Genomic DNA, 17,941 nt, shown 5'->3' with positions numbered 1-17,941 from the left:
AAGAAGTGTTTTACATTTTTAAGCTAAATCAAGGAGTTTATAAGACTGGTTTATTCTTTCTATATATAAAATCTATAGATATAGAACATATCCACATTGGTGCAAAAATGTCTGTAATTTGTGCTGTAGGTGCACATATGTAGGCTACTCAAAATCGATCCATCGTATCACACAAAAGATTAGTGCACAGTAATATGACCACAAGCAATAATAAGAAATATGCCTTCACACAAATAACCTTATGAATGTTTCATTGATATACAGTAACATGCCAGTGAGTTAGAAAGAAATGCATAGTGATGTAATTACATGATAGGGTCAGGGACTGAGGAGTTTTTTTTTTTTTTACCAATTCAGTGAAATGAAAACCAGTTTGCTGATTTGAATCTAACTATTAATGTTTAGTCCCTTGTTTTCCTCCCTTGTCAACTGTGCAACTGTCATGTGGTGTGTGTGTGGGTCACGCACACTTCCTTATCCACACTGCATCTCCTCAAAAAGCCAACCGTGCCTGCTTTGCATGTTCTGATGTCTTTAAGTTTGTATTTGGTTTCTATTTCATCCATTTCCTCATTGCCTGATTGTTATCACCTTTGTCTTGTTTGTCTATTTAACTCTTGTCTGTTCTTTGAGTATTGTTTGTTTTTTAGTAAGCTCTTCTGCATTTGGTTCAAGCTGTCCCTCATTTCTAAATCATTCTGGTATGACACACAACAGCAAGATCATTAAAGAGTCATGCAAGTAAAAGTAGCTACTTTAAGTAATAGTTCAGTCAGGATGAAAATTACTAACTATCAAGTTAATGAACTGCTGATTTATCTGTTTATTTGGTGATAACAGAACAATGAGGACTCAGATTTTAAATGTCACTGTCTTGGACTGCAAAACAAATGTTAATACATAACTCACATGTTATCATGCAGACTTAACAATGCTCCTTGTGAAGACTGCAGCTTCATCTTCAGAATTTAACAGAGGATTAAAGAACATATGAATACATATGGTTTAATAGTTTAATAATATTTGTGATCATGTGCAACACCAAAGGACTGAAGGAAAAACAATGATATGTATGTGCACTTAATATGTTGCCTTCAGTATATCAGTTCTTTATTTTTAAAATGTTGCATTTACAATACAAATTTAAAGTTAACATTTGATTAAATTACATAAAAAATGTTTGTTGCTTGCTTGTGTACACAAACATACCCAACTAATTGATGCAAAATCATAAAATCAATATCATTGGTATCTAAAAATTCAAAAAGTAAAAAAACAAAATACAAATAAAAACACACACAAAAGATTTCAGATCCAAAACACATTTTGAACAAGGAGTAAATGCATATAGTATATGCATTTATCATAAATAAAATTAAATATTGATAAATTGTGTTACTTCATGTCATTATCCTTTTCACCACCCCGTGTATAGATCAATCAGCCTCCTTTCATGAAGTTCTAAGAGGGTTTTAAGCTCAATCCCACCACTGTGTTTACCAGTGCGCTTCAAAGACTTGGGTGTTTTTTCGAAATAGTGGTGCCAGGTGCCATTATCGTTCGCACCAAAGCCAAACACATTTACCTAAGGGAAGTAAAGCAAATGAACAAAAAAACACATCAGCTACAGTAACTGACATTAGTGCACAGCACACAAACCTCAAAAAGTAACTGTTAAAAGCTTTACCTCATCACAAATGTGCAAGGCGTATATTAGGACAAGAAAACCTGTAGATGGATAAGATCTTCGAGACTTAATGTGTAGCCACGTATTGTGCACATAATGCATGAAAGCAGGGTGCATAACCATCACCTGAAAAAATGAAGAAAAAAAAACTATTATGAGCCACTTTAGAAACCTACAAAGGTGTCTAAAAGAAAATCTGGAACTCAGAACCTGATAAAGTTTTAAACAAATAAATGTTAAGGTGTAAAATTCTACACAAGTGTTTACAGCATCAATGTATTATGGTAATGCAAAAAGGTTTCAATTGAATGTATTGTCTGTGTATCTCAACATTGGTCTCCATAGCTGTTAGGTCTCTTTGGTGAAGTCTGTAGAGACGATTATCTTTTATGGAAAAGTTTATTGTTAAAAAAAAAAAAAAAAAAAAAGAATTTACTGATCTTACTTTGTCCTTGTTGGCTTGTAGCTTGTCTATAACCTTAAACCGTGTTCTGTTAAGAAATACAATAAGAGAAAACAGGTCAAACCATTTCAATAAATCAGTGAGTTATATGTTCTCTTGTGTGAACAGTGAAAATAAAAGTGACTTGAAATGCAGAATTCCACTGTTGTATAAAAACTGACATTGGAAAAGATTGTTAAATAAATATAATGTCACCATACGGGATCTGAATGTCAGATAAGTTTCACACCAGGAAACAGTGTCATAATAGTTCTTTCATAACTAGCTGTTCTGCAGGTTATCCTCTCAACTTAATTTGTGAAAAATTTACACATGGCTTAGTGACGTGTAAACAGAAAAACATTGTTGCTGATTTAAATAGATATAAATCTGGAAGCATTGTAAGAATGTATCCTGAAATCTGAAAAAATAACTGTTTAACTGTGATGAAAATGGTTGTAAAAATAAGCCTAATTTTCTTTATTAAAAACTTATATTCTTTTAATTTTGTGGTGAAATGTGACCTTGTTTTTGTGTTGGTCTCTCACCGTTTGATAGATCCATCAGTTAGAGCACTGGTAATCCACTGGATATCTATTGTTTTAAAGGGCAACAGCACCAGGTGTGTGTTGTTGTCCAGATGGGTGGCACTTTCTGGGTACATTAAACGATGGGTCGTCCTGGATCCCACATCTTTCTCATAGCCCTGAACTGTCGCCTTATTCATCCTGTAGTAATCAGAATTGTAAAATTAGCCTAAAGTCTCTATCATAATTAGCCTCTTGATTGTAAAGTGTCATGAAAATATAAGTTTACCTAAACACAAAATCGTGGTGGTCTATAACAGGACCATAGTATGATCCTAAAAGGTTCCCAGAGTTCCCCACCACAGCACAGGTTCGACAGCGGGACGGGCCAGCATCTCTGTACCATTCCTCTTCAGGAATGACAGAAAACAGCTCCTTAATTACTTGGGAGTAATTAGCTTTGCTCTTTGTAGATTGTAGAGACTGTGAATAGATTTAAAATGAATCAATGACTCAGAAAAGTACACTTCTACTATCAGCATGAAACCAGAATCAAATAAAAATCATTATGAACATTTTATGTAAACTAACACTAATGACATTAAAGAAGCTAATTAGTTTAAAGATGCATATGTACTACCATTCAAAAGTTTGAGGCCAGTAAGATTTTTTGTCTTCATCCAGAAAGAAATTAACTGTAGTGTACACATACACATTCTGTATGTGTCTACATTTTATATTTAAAAATAAATAAACATATTATTCTTCCTTGTTCTCCTTTTACAGTAAAGAATTCAAAGAACTGACTTCTATTCAGTGTGAATATGAATGGAATTGACCACACCTAAAATAGACTAAAATGGACTGCAATTAAATTCAAGAAGAATTCCCTTTTCACAACACAATGGAAAAAAAGTATAATTTGCTTGTAAATACAATGGAACAGAACTTGGTTTTGAAGATGTCAGAGTGCTTTCACAATGATTCAGCACACTAGAATGATTTCTGATAAATCGTTTGATACTGAACACTGAAATAATTGCTCCATAAAAAAGGATGTCTTAGACATAAATTGGAAGTATTCTCAGTTCAATTCTGAATTGTGAACAGTCCAGCTTAATGTACATTAAAGTGGGCTGAAGTAACAAATGAGAAACACACGAAGACAATACCTGCCACCACTTAAAGATGTGGTCAGGGAGGACACTGTTGTTGAGAGAGAGAACTGGTGGTACATCTTTTCTGTAATGTTCAGCAAACCACTTGTCGTCACTTGCAGCCAAACAGCGCTCCATACAGGCACAGGGTTCTTCACGAAAGAGCTGCTCCACCACACTATTGTTCACCAAAACTTTAAAATGTCCAAGAGGAACTTTATGTATTGTCACAATAAAGATGCAGGCACATAACAAAACCAAAATGACCTTTAGATATTTACACCAGCGCATTTTGAATGCTGAGGGGCTTCTACAGTTCAACTCTCTGATGTTTAGAGTGAGGTCGAGATGATTCCAGGTGATTTCTTTAGCACCTTTCTGCACTTTATCTTGAGATCAGCTGCAAGACCTTGAGCAATAAATAACAATAAAAACATTTATTTTTAGCAATGAAGGGTTAGAGGAAGAGTAGTATATTGACTTTTCATGCATGTTCTACATCAGCAGCACCATGTGCATTTGTTGTTTATGTGCAGGAAAATCTCAGGCATAAATGGGTCATTCTACAGAAACGTCCACTTTTGGTATGGCAAAATGCCTTAAAATGTATTTATTTTTCTAACATTTCAACTTAGACCACATTATTAGATTACCTTTTGACTTTATGAATACATATAAATGACAGCTTAATTATTTTTCTATTAATTTTTTTTGTGCAATTATTTCAAGACAACATGAACCATTTTGTGTCACTGGTGTTACCTTCTTTATCAATATAAAAAATATTTTATTAAATATTTTTTCTTGATATGTTTTCAGCACAGGAAAAAAATGAAAATGCAAGAAATAAGGAGATTATGTTTTATTTAATTTGGAAAAAAAAACAGTACGGTAACACAGCAGAATAACACCAGTGACACAATGAATCACAAGTGACATACTTAAGACCTGATATACTGATCTTTACTGGTCTTACCCATAAGGAAGGTAACACCAGTGACACTTTTCATGAAAAAAGCATTTTACTAAATGTCTGCTGTAAGGTACCAAACCATATATTGTCAATCATTGCATATACTCACTAAATTAAGTTTAATCCATTTTTATTATAGTATTTTTTTTTTTACAATTCCCTAACAATAAATAGGTCAATACCAGTGACGTCAACTAAAATCTTCATATGAAATCGTGAGTTAAATGAGAACATCTAGGATAATTGAAAAGATACAGTGGACTTAACATGGGCTTTTTTCATAGATCTTTAGAAAATAAGGAGGAAGTCAAGTGATGTCATCATTGTGATTTACTGAGCATTTTATTTTATTATGCCATTTATAACATATATTTTATAGTTATGAATACCTTTTTGTAATTTAAATGGTAGAAAACCTTGATTTTGACTGCAAAATAAAGACCTTTCCCTGTATACATGGCTGTGGGGACAAGCAGTTTTGTGGTTCTTGGAATTTTTTATAATTAATTAAAAACAAATATTGCCACATTTATTGTACAAGAATGTCTAATTGTTCAAATAATGTTTTATTTTAAAAGATACATTTTTCTTAACCCTAATGTGTTTTTCAATTGTAATATTTCTGTAAAGGGACAGAAAAATTGACGTTTTTGTAGAATGACCGAAATGGAGGTGGGTTTGTTATGACACGGGTGAGTAAATGACAGAATTTTCATTTCTGGGTGAACTATCCCTTAAAGTCTAGAAGGAATACAGCTGCGACTACTGGGAATGTACACATCAATAGGCTATAGCATTTCTTTATTTATTTTGTCACATTGTACAACAATTACTGTTTTAGGTGTATGGATGTTAGTAAAACACAATATAATAGGTCGAAAATTAAATGTATTATTAGTTTCTGGTTGTAGCTTTGTCTGTTTCAGCAAATTTGTAGTAGCCTACTTAAAAGTAGCTTTTTTATGTGTATTCAATGGGTTGATTTGTTTAAAATAACATTTCAATTCACATGAATTTGTTATTTGCGATTTACTGAAGTTACAATAGAAAATGAGAACGAACACAAAAAGTGTTTATTAAGTAACATCGTATTTTATCATGATTGTGTCATAGGCTATTGCCTTTTAGAATTAAAGCAGAACCGCTTTTGATATTTGAAACGTACTCATGAAATAAAAAAATAATGCTTTGTGAACCTAATCTTCTAATTAATAATTATACTTTACGGAAATTAAGGTAAACACATTAACAAAATATATATTTATTTATTTATTTTTCAGTCGAGGATGAAGGTTTCACCCCACACTGTAAGCAACTGACATAAAAGACGGACTAAATATGTCTAATTCTTACACCTGAGAAATAAAGCGTAAAATGTGACAAAACGAAAACATGCACTCACATTTAGTGTTCAGCTTTGAATCCAGCGATGTGTGCTTGTCTGTGGACCTTGATCGTGAATGTCAGCAGGGTGTAGGGTGTGCGACTGGTTAGAGTAGATTTAACCTGCCATACAATCAACTCGCTTCTCATTAAAATTATGGATATCCACGGTGTGGACAAATCGAGTATTTTGATTCTCATAATCAGTGTTTTAAAATAATTGATAAATACATGCTCAAAGGCCGCAATTCAATGTAGCCTACGCTTTTTTATGCGATTAAACCTTTCTTCCCTTTTTGGACTGTTTATTCTTACAGTGCCACATATTATCCTCTTTTATTTTATCGGATGTAAAACATCTTATCCGTCTCACCAAAACCTTTAAGGTTATTCATTAAAAAAAAAAAAAAAAAGCTTTAAAGTGTCTTTTTAATATACTGGTATACTGACCAATATAAAATATATATTCAATATAATGATATGAAGAACCTAATATAACTTTTCATCTCAAAAGAATAATACAATAACCGAAGATCTTTACAGATACACACAAAAAAAAAAAAAATAATAATAATAATTATTATTATTATTATTATTATTATTATTATTATTATTATTATTTACTGAACCTCTAAACGAAATAAATCTTTATTTTAGAAATGAGTCAATGTACGTGCATGCTTATATGCATTGTTCTAAAAGCCCATCCTTGTGGAGTAAAGGTTGATGGCTGCTATTGAACAGGTAGGCTACATCACCCCCACTCACAATGCTGACTGTGACGCTACTTTTAAAGAACTCACTATGCAGACATATAGGCACAAATAAATCAGATTGAAAGGTATGAACAGGTAAAACCACTTGAGCGACAAACTTGAAATACTTTTCCGTCAAGGTGCAGAAGCTTTCAGATATTTTGATGTATCAGATGTCAAGAAATAAAGTCTAGAAAAAAAATTACTTACTTGCTTGTGATGGTTTATAGACCTCAATAAATACCGGCTTACAGAAGACTAAATAGGAACCTATCCTGACGTTCTTCATTCATAATTTTGGTAAGTTTGATAATATTTTAATTGATAATTAGTAGTCAATTTGTAATAAAATTCGATCAGAGAAATCAAATTAATGTTTTTGTCTCTGAAAATTGTGGAATATGAAACATTTGTATGGGCTACTTATTTAACAAAAGTTTTGACAAACTCAGCAAATCGGTCTGAGAATTATTGTTGAACGTGATTAACTCTTCTTTTTGGTAAAACACTGTTTTAAATATTTGTATTTATTTAAAAGTTATTTTATGTTTTACATTTTCAATCGAATTGAAACGATTGAATAAAGGAACCCTTTGACGCATTAATTATTAAATCATAACGAAAAAATATAGAATATTTATTTATTCACACCAAAACAATACATTTACTTAAGTTAAATTACAATGATAAATTATTTTTATTTTTTAAATAATGGCGGAGTCGAATTTACATTGTATTTGTTTATTGCCTCAGTTGAACTATAGATCGAAAATCTCGAGTTTAAAATCTCAGAACTCATACAATCAACCAGAAATTACAGAAATAATGAATTACAAAGTATCACTGTCGTTTTTCTATCTTTCTAATAAAATTGTATTTGTCCACCAGGAACACGACACACGCAAAAGATGAACATCTTCAATAGACTAACGCCTCGCTACATCACCCTGCTTTTCAGCTTCATGACTATCCTTCTTTTGTTCACCCAAAACCCGATCGATAATACTGTGGATTCCTTTGATGACTCGATCTTTCAAGCTTCATGCTCCTGTAAATCTTGCGTCATGGGTTTTATGGACGATGACTGGTTCATTTATCGATACGACCCCAGCATTACACCTCTGCTGAACAGAAAAAACAGTGTGTTACGTCGAGACACCTACAGATGGTGGAGGGTAAGTCTTTAAATATTAAATGCTAAATATTTTATCTGCCATAGAGTTCCACATTATAAGTAACATTTATATTTAATTATAACGGTATATTAACACATTTTTAATATATTAATGGATTTCCTCTCCATTTTTTTATTGTAATGCATAATTTTTTCTCTTTACATAATTATATATAATAAAAAAATACTGATTAAGATTTTTGTTTCAGTATTTCTACCGTAGAGTTCCACATTTTAAATCATATTTATAGTTTAATATAAAAGTAGCAAATTTATAAGGGACTTAATATCATCAAAGACTTCGGTGTGGAGTGTGTAGAACTAGTTTATTGTCCATTTTGATTAATTTGAGTAAAATTGTGTTTCCTTTACCAAGAAAGTGGCAAGATGAAAACCACTATTTTCTTTTTCAAACTTTCACATACCATCTTTAATAACAAACATTTCAAATCCAGATTTTGATTTTCAAATATTTATTATAAAGACAATAAATCCACTGAATCAATAAAAAAAAGGGATTGTGGGCTTTTCTAGTACTAGCATTGTATTATTGGAAATTCGTCCCCGGGTTCAAAACTGTTGCCACACCCCTCCATGAGTTAACAAAGAAATCAAAGTGGTTCCAGTTGGGGCAAGAATAGCAAAAGGCTTTTGAAAGCCTGATGGAGCCTTTGTGTCATGTGCCAGTCTTGGCCACCCCAGACCCTAGATTATCATTAATCTTGGACACAGATTCCAGCAACATAGATCTGGTTGCAGTAATTTCCCAGGAGGGGAAAAAGGGAGAGAGGGTGATTTCCTACTATAGTCGGGCCATCAACAGGGCAGAAGATAATTACTGTGTGACCAGACGTGAACTTTAACCATTGTGGAGGCAGTCAGCCATTTCAGGCATATCCTCTGTGGCCTTTGCTTTGGGATCCGAACAGATCATGTTTCTCTATGTTGGCTGTTCCCGGGAGTCAGAAGGACAGGTGGTATGGTGGACAGAACACCTGCAAGAGTTTCAATTTACCATTCAGCATCGCAAGGGGGAGAGTCTCCAGAATGTGGACAGCTTGCCAAGGCACACCTGTATGGCATCCTGCCCACAATGTGAGTGACTGGCTGGATATGTGATGCAGAAACCGTCTGACAAGATCCCAGAGATGGGGATGGAGGTGTCTTGTTGTATAGTGCTGCCTGATTCAAATGTAACATGGGCCATTGAACAGCATGGAACTCGAATCTGGAAGGAGGCTTACGTGGGAAGAGGTCATGGCTTTTGGATCAGTGGTGACGGGGGTTGTGGTCCATGCGGGATGGCCTGGCATTCAATTTGGGAGTGTTATAGAGAGAATTTGTGGAACCTGTAATGGATGTAACCAAGTGGCAGAAATTAGCGCCAAAGTCCTGTCACCGCCTTGATGGGTCAACCTCCAGACGGACCTAGAGCCCGGCCCAGACTGGACTATGCCTAACAGCTATATGTAATGATGAGACAGAGACGTTCGGATCCATGTGCAGAACTTTAATGAAGAGAATGGTCAGACAGGCAATGATCAGTAACGGCGTCAGGTATGTAGGGATAACCAGAATCGATAACAGAAACAAGCAGATGTCGGGGGCAAGCAGTAGAGAATCAGAGTCGGTATAAACAATCCAAAGGTCAGGTACAGAAGGAAAGCACAAGGAAAACGCTCGGAAATGTCAGACTGGCTAAACAAGACTTCCCAGAGAGTGGGAGTGAGTGTGCTGCTTTTATGTGTGTGTAAATGAGGTGCAGGTGTGGCAAGGAAATTGGCTGATGAATGATGTGCAGGTGTGGCAGGGTGATTGTGATGCAGTGACTCATGGGGAATGTAGTTCGGGTGTGGTGCAACAGATGAGAGGTGCTAGAGTCCGAGTGACATCTGGTGGTTGATGTGGAATGGTCCTGATTGGAGTGCCCTCTACTGAAGTTCATGGGCACTCCATCTAATGATTGTGACATAGCAGAGGACCACTACAGTGGAGTTGATGGCACAGGAAAGCAAGTCTGGTCAGGTGGGACTGAAACAGGGAACATAAACAGGTTAATAGCGGCCTCCGTGGCCGTGATGAGATGGTAGCTGGCCTCCATGGCCGTGACAGGGCAGGCGGTGAGTTCATGGAGGACCTCCGTAGCCATGACCGGAATGAATGAGAGCTCATAGACGGCCTCCATGGCCGTGACAAAATAGGACGAGAGTTCTGGAAGTGCGGCTGAGATGTGACGAGGCTCTGGTAGATTAGTGGTGATTTGACTGGATTCATGAAGATCGACTGTGACTTGACTGGGTTCCTGAAGATTGACTGTGACTTGACTTAGTTCACGGAGGTAAATGGTGACTTGACTTTGCTCATGAAGATCATTGGTGACTTGCCTTGGTTCCTGAGGATCAACTGTGACTTGACTTGGCTCAAGGAGGTTAATGGTGACTTGCCTTTGCTCATGAAGATCAACTGTGACTTGACTTAGTTCATGAAGATCAACTGTGACTTGACTTGGCTCATGAAGATCAACTGTGACTTGACTTGGCTCATGAAGATCAACTGTGACTTGACTTGACTCATGAAGATCAACTGTGACTTGACTTGGCTCATGAAGATCAACTGTGACTTGACTTGGCTCATGAAGATCAACTGTTACTTGACTTGGCTCATGAAGATCAACTGTGACTTGACTTGGCTCATGAAGATCATTGGGGACTTGACTGTGCTCTTGAGGATCGACTGTGACTTGACTTGGTTCCTGAAGAACGACTGTGATTTGACTCAGTCCTTGAAGATCACCGGTGACTAGACTCAGTCCTTGAAGATCACTGGTGACTTGACTCTGTCCTTGAAGATCACCGGTGACTTGACTCTGTCCTTGAAGATCACCAGTGACTTGACTCTGTCCTTGAAGATCACCAGTGACTTGACTCTGTCCTTGAAGATCACCAGTGACTTGACTCTGTCCTTGAAGATCACCAGTGAAATGACTCTCTCCTTGAAGATCACCAGTGACTTGACTTTGTCCTTGAAGATCACCAGTGACTTGACTCTGTCCTTGAAGATCACCAGTGACTTGACTCTGTCCTTGAAGATCACCAGTGACTTGACTCTGTCCTTGAAGATCACCAGTGACTTGACTCTGTCCTTGAAGATCACCAGTGACTTGACTCTGTCCTTGAAGATCACCAGTGACTTGACTTGACTCTGAAAGGTCAACGTGACTAGCCTCAACTCTGGAAGGTCCACAGGAGTAAGTAGGTCCACGAGTACCTGACTCGACTCTGGAGGTTCCACCGGAACCTGACTCAACTCTGAAAATTCAAAGGTCACCTGATTCGACTCTGGAAGGTCCACAGGAACTAGCCCTGACTCTGGAGGGTCAACGGTGACTAACCCTGACTCTGGAAGGTCGACGGCGACTAACCCTGACTCTGGAGGGTCGACGGTGACTAACCCTGACTCTGGAGGGTCCATGAGCACCTGACTCGACTTTGGAGGGTCCATGAGCACCTGACTCGACTTTGGGGGTCAACCGGAACCTGACTCAACTCCGGGAAATCAACAGGGACCTGATCAACTGTGAACGGAGTAGACTCATGAAGTTTAACTGTGGTTTTACTTGACTCACGGGTGTTAGTGGTGACTTGACCTGACTCTGGAAAGTCGACGGGGACCTGACTTGACTCTGGAAAGTCGACGGGGTCCTGACTTGACTCTGGAAAGCCCACGGGGACGTGACTTGACTCTGGAAAGCCGACGGGGACGTGACTTGACTCTGGAGAGCCGACGGGGACGTGACTTGACTCTGGAAAGTCGACCGTGGCTGCCATCTTGCACAGCGGCGCTGGGCTGGTGGCCATCTTGTGCAGCGGCGCTGAGCTGGCGGCCATCTTGAGCAGCGGCGCTGAGCTGGCGGCCATCTTGAGCAGCGGCGCTGAGCTGGCGGCCATCTTGTGCAGCGGCGCTGGGCTGGCGGCCATCTTGTGCAGCGGCGCTGGGCTGGCGGCCAGCTTGTGCAGAAGCTCAGGTACAGGGACCACCGAACGGATAGGAGCTGGATAGCTTGGAGAAGTGACCTCCTCGAGTGTAAAAGGAGAGCCACAAAACTGCAATACAAAGTCAATAAACTGTCCGAGGGTCCAGCTAGGGTCTCCTTCTGGTAAACTTAAGCTTATCTTAGCGTCAAGACCACTCCAGAAACAGTCCTTTACCAGATCTTCATCCCCAGGCAAAAGGTGACTATACTGAATGAATTCCTCCACAAAGAGCTCAATTGGTCGGCCATCTTGAAAAATGGAGCAAAGCACACCTACAGGGTTGAATAAACTTTAAGCTGGCTCCATACCTGGTCTGGGGTTCAATAAAGCTGCTGGATCCTGGTTTGGCGAAGTCTTCTGTAATGATGAGACAGAGACGTTCGGATCCATGTGCAGAACTTTAATGATGAGAATGGTCAGACAGGCAATGATCAGTAACGGCGTCAGGTAAGTAGGGATAACCAGAATCGATAACAGAAACAAGCAGATGTCGGGGGCAAGCAGCAGAAAATCAGAGTCGGTATAAACAATCCAAAGGTCAGGTACAGAAGGAAAACACAAGGAAAATGCTCGGAAATGTCAGACTGGCTAAACAAGACTTCCCAGAGAGTGGGACTCTCTACTGAAGTTCATGGGCACTCCATCTAATGATCGTGACACTATAGGACCAGCTGCAGTCAGTCCATGATTTTGCTCATTGTCAGGTTTTGCATGTGGGCTTTGCAACGGGAATTTATTTTAATGATGGTGAGCTGGTATGGGTCTATAGTCTGAAGAGGCAGAAGGGATGTTCACCTAAACTGGATTGCACCTGAATAGGACCCTGTTATGTAGTGAAGAGGCTCAGAAAGTGTTTTTACCGTGTTCAGAAGAGGCCTGGGGGACAGACGGTCGTTTCCCACCGGGACAGGATGGCTCCATACATCGGGGAAAGGCAACCCTTCAAGAGCAGAGGTCAACAGTAGTCCGCTGGAACTGAATATGCTGTGCTGGGAGGGTCTGGGGCTCTTCTGGGTCAGTCTGGGTTGGGGGCAGCTGAAGATAGCAATTTGAGCGCTGACATTGCAGTGAAGGCAGTCATAGCAGCCAGGATGTGGAGTTCTGGCGGATTAAACCCTTGAGGCATGGGATACCTGCCAGTGGCCCAGCAGCAGACCACAAAAGCGAAGACTGGATCACAGCTTCGGCCCAGTGAGGCACTTTGTGTGCCCCAGCATTTTGTGGATTTCACCTGTCCTTGGGGACGAGAAAACCTGAGGAGGGGGCAGTGGGGCAATGACACCGTTTATTCTTTGTTATAAATGTATATACTATATTTATATACACAGTTTATTTAGGTTACAGCATATATATATATATATATATATATATATATATATATATATATATATATATATATATATAAAATAGAAGCTTGAGAACTATTTAGAACCTCTAGAAGCTTGCGTTCTGCAAGTGAACGTCGCTTGATTGTGCCATCCCAAAGAAGCACAAAGTCACTTTTACGGACTTTTAAATTAAATGTTCCCTCCTGGTGAAATGACCTCCCCAACTCAATCCGAGCAGCTGAGTCTTTAGCCATCTTCAAGAATAGGCTTAAAACACATCTCTTCCATCTTTATTTGACCCTCTAACTTTAACACTCACTATTCTAATTCTATTCTTTAAAAAAATCTAACTACCTTTCTAATCTTTTTGTATTCTATTCTCTTTTCATTTATCATGCAATTGTATGTGTGTGTGTGTGTGTGTGTGTGTGTGTATGTGAAAAGATCTCTAACACTAGCTTGCTCTATTCTTTTTTATTCTATCGGTTTTCTTTTTTTTTTTTTTCTTTTTTTTTCTTTTTTTTATATTATTTAAAATCCCATGCTATGTGTACTGTGTTAACCTAACTGAGACTTGTTATAGCACTTATATATCATTGCTCATTTTGTTGTTTTTGATTGCTTCCACTGTCCTCATCTGTAAGTCGCTTTGGATAAAAGCGTCTGCTAAATGAATAAATGTAATGTAAATGTAATATATATATATATATATATATATATATATATATATATATATATATATATATATACACACAGTATATATATAGGCTTCCAGCAGTACTGTAGATCATGGGACCCCGCCCATAAATGAGGACTTCATGTGTTTGTATTGGGGTATAACATGCATATAAGTTCTCAAAAAAAAAGTGTTCATTATAAATTATATTAAACACTTTTTTATTCTTGTGACACATAATGCTTTTGGGTCTTTAACAGTGACAGTTTGCGATTCATGAGTAAGATTTTAACATTACTAAGACATTTTATTCTACAACAAAATCATACTTTAAAAGTACCTAAAAAGGTTTTTATAGGCCAGATTTTTTTTAAATGCTATGTGCTAAAATAAATAACATCCTGCAGTAGCTTTGTAAAACTAGTCATGCGATCATGTGAGGATGATTGCAGATCATTAAAACATGATTGGAGTCATGTTGAATTTCTCAATGTGAAAATGAAGATACAAATCAACGGTCTTCGCAAGTCCCTATTATGTAATGTCTATATTATGTAAACCAATTGTAACAAAACAATATTCATTGATGCTTATCTTGAAAATATCAAATATTTGTACAGGGTCTACAGCCATCAATGTTCAGGATCAACTACACAGAGGTGGTGGATCAGATGTTTTCTCTCTTCCCGGATAAAGAGCACTTCTCAGACGCCGGTCCAGATCGCTGCAGAACCTGTGCTGTTGTGGGAAACTCTGCAAACCTTCTGGGATCCCATTATGGGTCTCTAATAGATTTCCATGATGTTGTGATTAGGTACTAGAAGAACTGAATAATGCACATAATGATCTGATAAAATGTTCTCTACAACAACAGTTCTTTAGATAGCTTATTAATACCTGTTACTTGTATTGTTCACTCAGGATAAATAAAGGCCCGACAAAAGGTTACGAGAGGGATGTGGGGTCAAAGACAACTCACCGGATTCTGTATCCTGAAAGCGCCATGGACTTGGACAACTCCACCCATCTGGTGCTTTTTCCCTTTAAGATTCGCGACATGCAGTGGCTCATAAGTACCTTCACCACTAGACACATCACGCGGTTAGCACAGTTTAAAAAAAAAAAAAAAACTATGTAAGAAATATTAAACAATATATCTGCATAATTAGTAAGCCATCTTTTTGTTCCTCAGCACCTACACACGAGTCAAACCTTCAATCAAAGCAGATGAGAACAAGGTGAGTATCCATGTCATTAAATGAATGCAATGAAATTCAAGAGACTGATTATTAAGCCTCAAAATATGTATGGATCACACGTGTTGGTGTGTAAAGCAATTGCACGAAGGATATCAAAAATAGTCATTTTAATGATCCACAGAAAAAAAAGGGGGAGGGGGGATGTGGCACAACCAAACACAAATCCAGATGGTCAAACATCAAGTGGACAAATCAAAAACGGAAAACACAGATTTTGAAATACTGGGAATGTAATCAGTGGGAAAGAGAAACAGGTGTGGCGCTAATTAAATAACTGAACAAGAAAAGGAACATGACCAAATAAGGAAACTCAGTAAGAACAGAAGTCCATAACTATGACAGTATGTCTCATTAATGTTTTTGTTTCTGTTTAGGTGATGGTCCTCCATCCTTCTTTTATAAAATACGTCTATGACAAATGGCTTCTGAAACATGGCAGATATCCATCTACTGGCTTCATTACAATAATATTTGCCATGCATATCTGTGATAAGGTAAAACTGTTTGCATTTTCATTTTAGACTAATTTTATAAACAGATGTTAAGTTTGTGAAAGGCACATCATTTATTAGAAACCAAATCAAAAGGTACACATAAAACAGAAATGAAAATATTTACCTATAATTTGCCTATAAGTGGCACTAAAATCATTTGAACATGCACACAAAATTTGATCTTAACGATCACCTTCTATAACCTCAATATCCACAAATATGTTTTTGTGTCACAAACACAATTTTGCCAGCCATTAATTTGTGGATTTTCTGTACATTTTAAATAGTTTTCTTTGGATCTGTGCATTGCTACACACATTTGTGGATTTTAAAACATTTCTAGCATCAAAATGCACACTAATTCACAAAAAGGTAGAATCTGCCCACCATCTACTTAAAGGGTTAGTTCCCTCAAAAATGAAAATTAGTCCATAATTTACAACCTAGGCGTTCAAATGTAGTTTTCTGTCACAAATCAATAATTTTCTGTCACAATATGTCTTCTATTACAAAACAGTAACTATATGGAATCTTGACTGTCAGACCTTTCCAACGATATGTGTTTTGTTAGGATTACAAAAAGATTAGTTTTTCTAAACCACAAGCCAAAACTGCTCTGTCTCTTACACAGGTGAATGTCTTTGGGTTTGGGGCTTCAAGTACTGGAACCTGGCATCATTACTTTGACAGAACTCGCACTCACTATAAAGGCGGCCCTCATGGTGGAGACTTTGAAAACAAAACAATCCATCAACTTCAGCAGAGAAACAAGATTTCAATATATAAAGGGTATAGATAACACCAGGAATGGACATTTTCGGTTAAATGTATTAAGTCATTTTGTTAACATGTTGATAAAACTATATCACTTTCTTGTATCCAAAAGTTTAATGTGTTAACAAACCTTATGATTATCACAATGTTGCAACATTCACACAGATTTGTTCACGCATTTAACAGAGAAAAAAGATTTCTAAATATAAAGGGATAAATAAGACTTCCATTTAATGAAGTATCTCAAAATGGTGTATAAAACAAAACAAACCGAAACAAATGAATGTAAAAATGAAAGGCAAATAAATATATTTTATATCATATGGTATGTACCTGGTGTCCTTTTACTAAAGTAGCCAACTAATCTGTTAGACATTTGGAATGTTTTTATGGATATTCAAATTCTATTTTATTTCTATTTTATTTATTTCTACTCTATTTTGGTTGAAACAAAAAAAAAAAATTATTTTGCCAGAAATTCCTGTACCAATAAGAAATGTCAACACAAAACAAAAATCTTACTTTTCATATTGTTTAAGTAAGGGATAATTGATGAAAGGCCAATTAATTATTAAAGAAAGAATCCACACCCTTCGCGCCTGGGCCATTACACCTTGGGTGTGCATTATTTTTCTAATAATCCAATGGCCGGGAGTCAATTATTCCACTTATACTATGGTCACCACACCTCACAACATCAATCAGATGATATATTTAAAGGGATTAGTTCAGTTTTTGTACTTAAATCGCTATTGTGAGTAGGAATATTTCTTCCACATATCATTCAATGACTCTTGCTAATTCCAAAACATAATTTTAAAGCTGGTAATGGAGACTTGAACAAATGCAGTTATTAATTAAGCTATTAGAAAGAGAGCAAGAGAGAAGAGACACAGAGAGAGAGGTTAAAAAAATCTTTAATCAATCAAAAGATTGCACACTTGGCACAACACAATTTTTTTTAACAGTATTCACTAAATAAATGGTAGAGTCATCTTCAAAAAACAAAAAAGAACCACTATTTCAACCTATATACCAACCCAGAAGGAAGCCAGTGAACTCGTTCCCCAAAAAGATCCACAAATACCTTATATTATATACCTTATATTTTAGGGGGTCAATAACAGTCAAACTATGCCATAGCATTGATGCTGCTAGATTGTTTACAACAAGAACCCTCCCTCTATAAGAAGGATCCATTCTCCATTTCTGTAAGCGCCCAGCCACGTTTTTATAGAGGCCTACCCTATTTCTTTCCATGTATTGCTCTGTTCCAAA

The 17,941-nt window shown here is 37.0% G+C and overlaps 2 protein-coding genes across 2 annotated transcripts; one reads left to right on the top strand and one right to left on the bottom strand.

The window, feature by feature from the left end:
• Positions 1-805: 805 nt before the first annotated feature.
• LOC132145076 (CMP-N-acetylneuraminate-beta-galactosamide-alpha-2,3-sialyltransferase 2-like) lies at positions 806-6,440 on the bottom strand. The gene is made up of 7 exons (XM_059555791.1): positions 6,189-6,440; positions 3,829-4,222; positions 2,946-3,139; positions 2,678-2,857; positions 2,133-2,178; positions 1,688-1,813; positions 806-1,585 (listed from the first exon to the last, which is right to left on the bottom strand). The coding sequence occupies exons 2-7, from the start codon at positions 4,102-4,104 to the stop codon at positions 1,418-1,420; spliced, it is 990 nt and encodes a 329-aa protein (XP_059411774.1). The 5' UTR covers positions 4,105-4,222; positions 6,189-6,440; the 3' UTR covers positions 806-1,417.
• Positions 6,441-7,053: 613 nt separating this feature from the next.
• LOC132145074 (CMP-N-acetylneuraminate-beta-galactosamide-alpha-2,3-sialyltransferase 1-like) lies at positions 7,054-16,973 on the top strand. Its single transcript, XM_059555787.1, has 7 exons — positions 7,054-7,224; positions 7,813-8,099; positions 14,757-14,950; positions 15,058-15,237; positions 15,329-15,374; positions 15,770-15,889; positions 16,521-16,973. Exons 2-7 carry the CDS (start codon positions 7,833-7,835, stop codon positions 16,686-16,688), a joined length of 975 nt encoding a protein of 324 aa, XP_059411770.1. The 5' UTR covers positions 7,054-7,224; positions 7,813-7,832; the 3' UTR covers positions 16,689-16,973.
• The last annotated feature ends 968 nt before the right edge of the window (positions 16,974-17,941 follow it).

The sequence above is a fragment of the Carassius carassius genome, chromosome 8 (assembly GCF_963082965.1).
Source record: "Carassius carassius chromosome 8, fCarCar2.1, whole genome shotgun sequence".
NCBI classification, from domain to species: domain Eukaryota; kingdom Metazoa; phylum Chordata; class Actinopteri; order Cypriniformes; family Cyprinidae; genus Carassius; species Carassius carassius.
The sequence above is the reverse complement of the archived record's forward strand: the minus strand, read 5'-3'. Positions and strand labels throughout refer to the sequence as shown.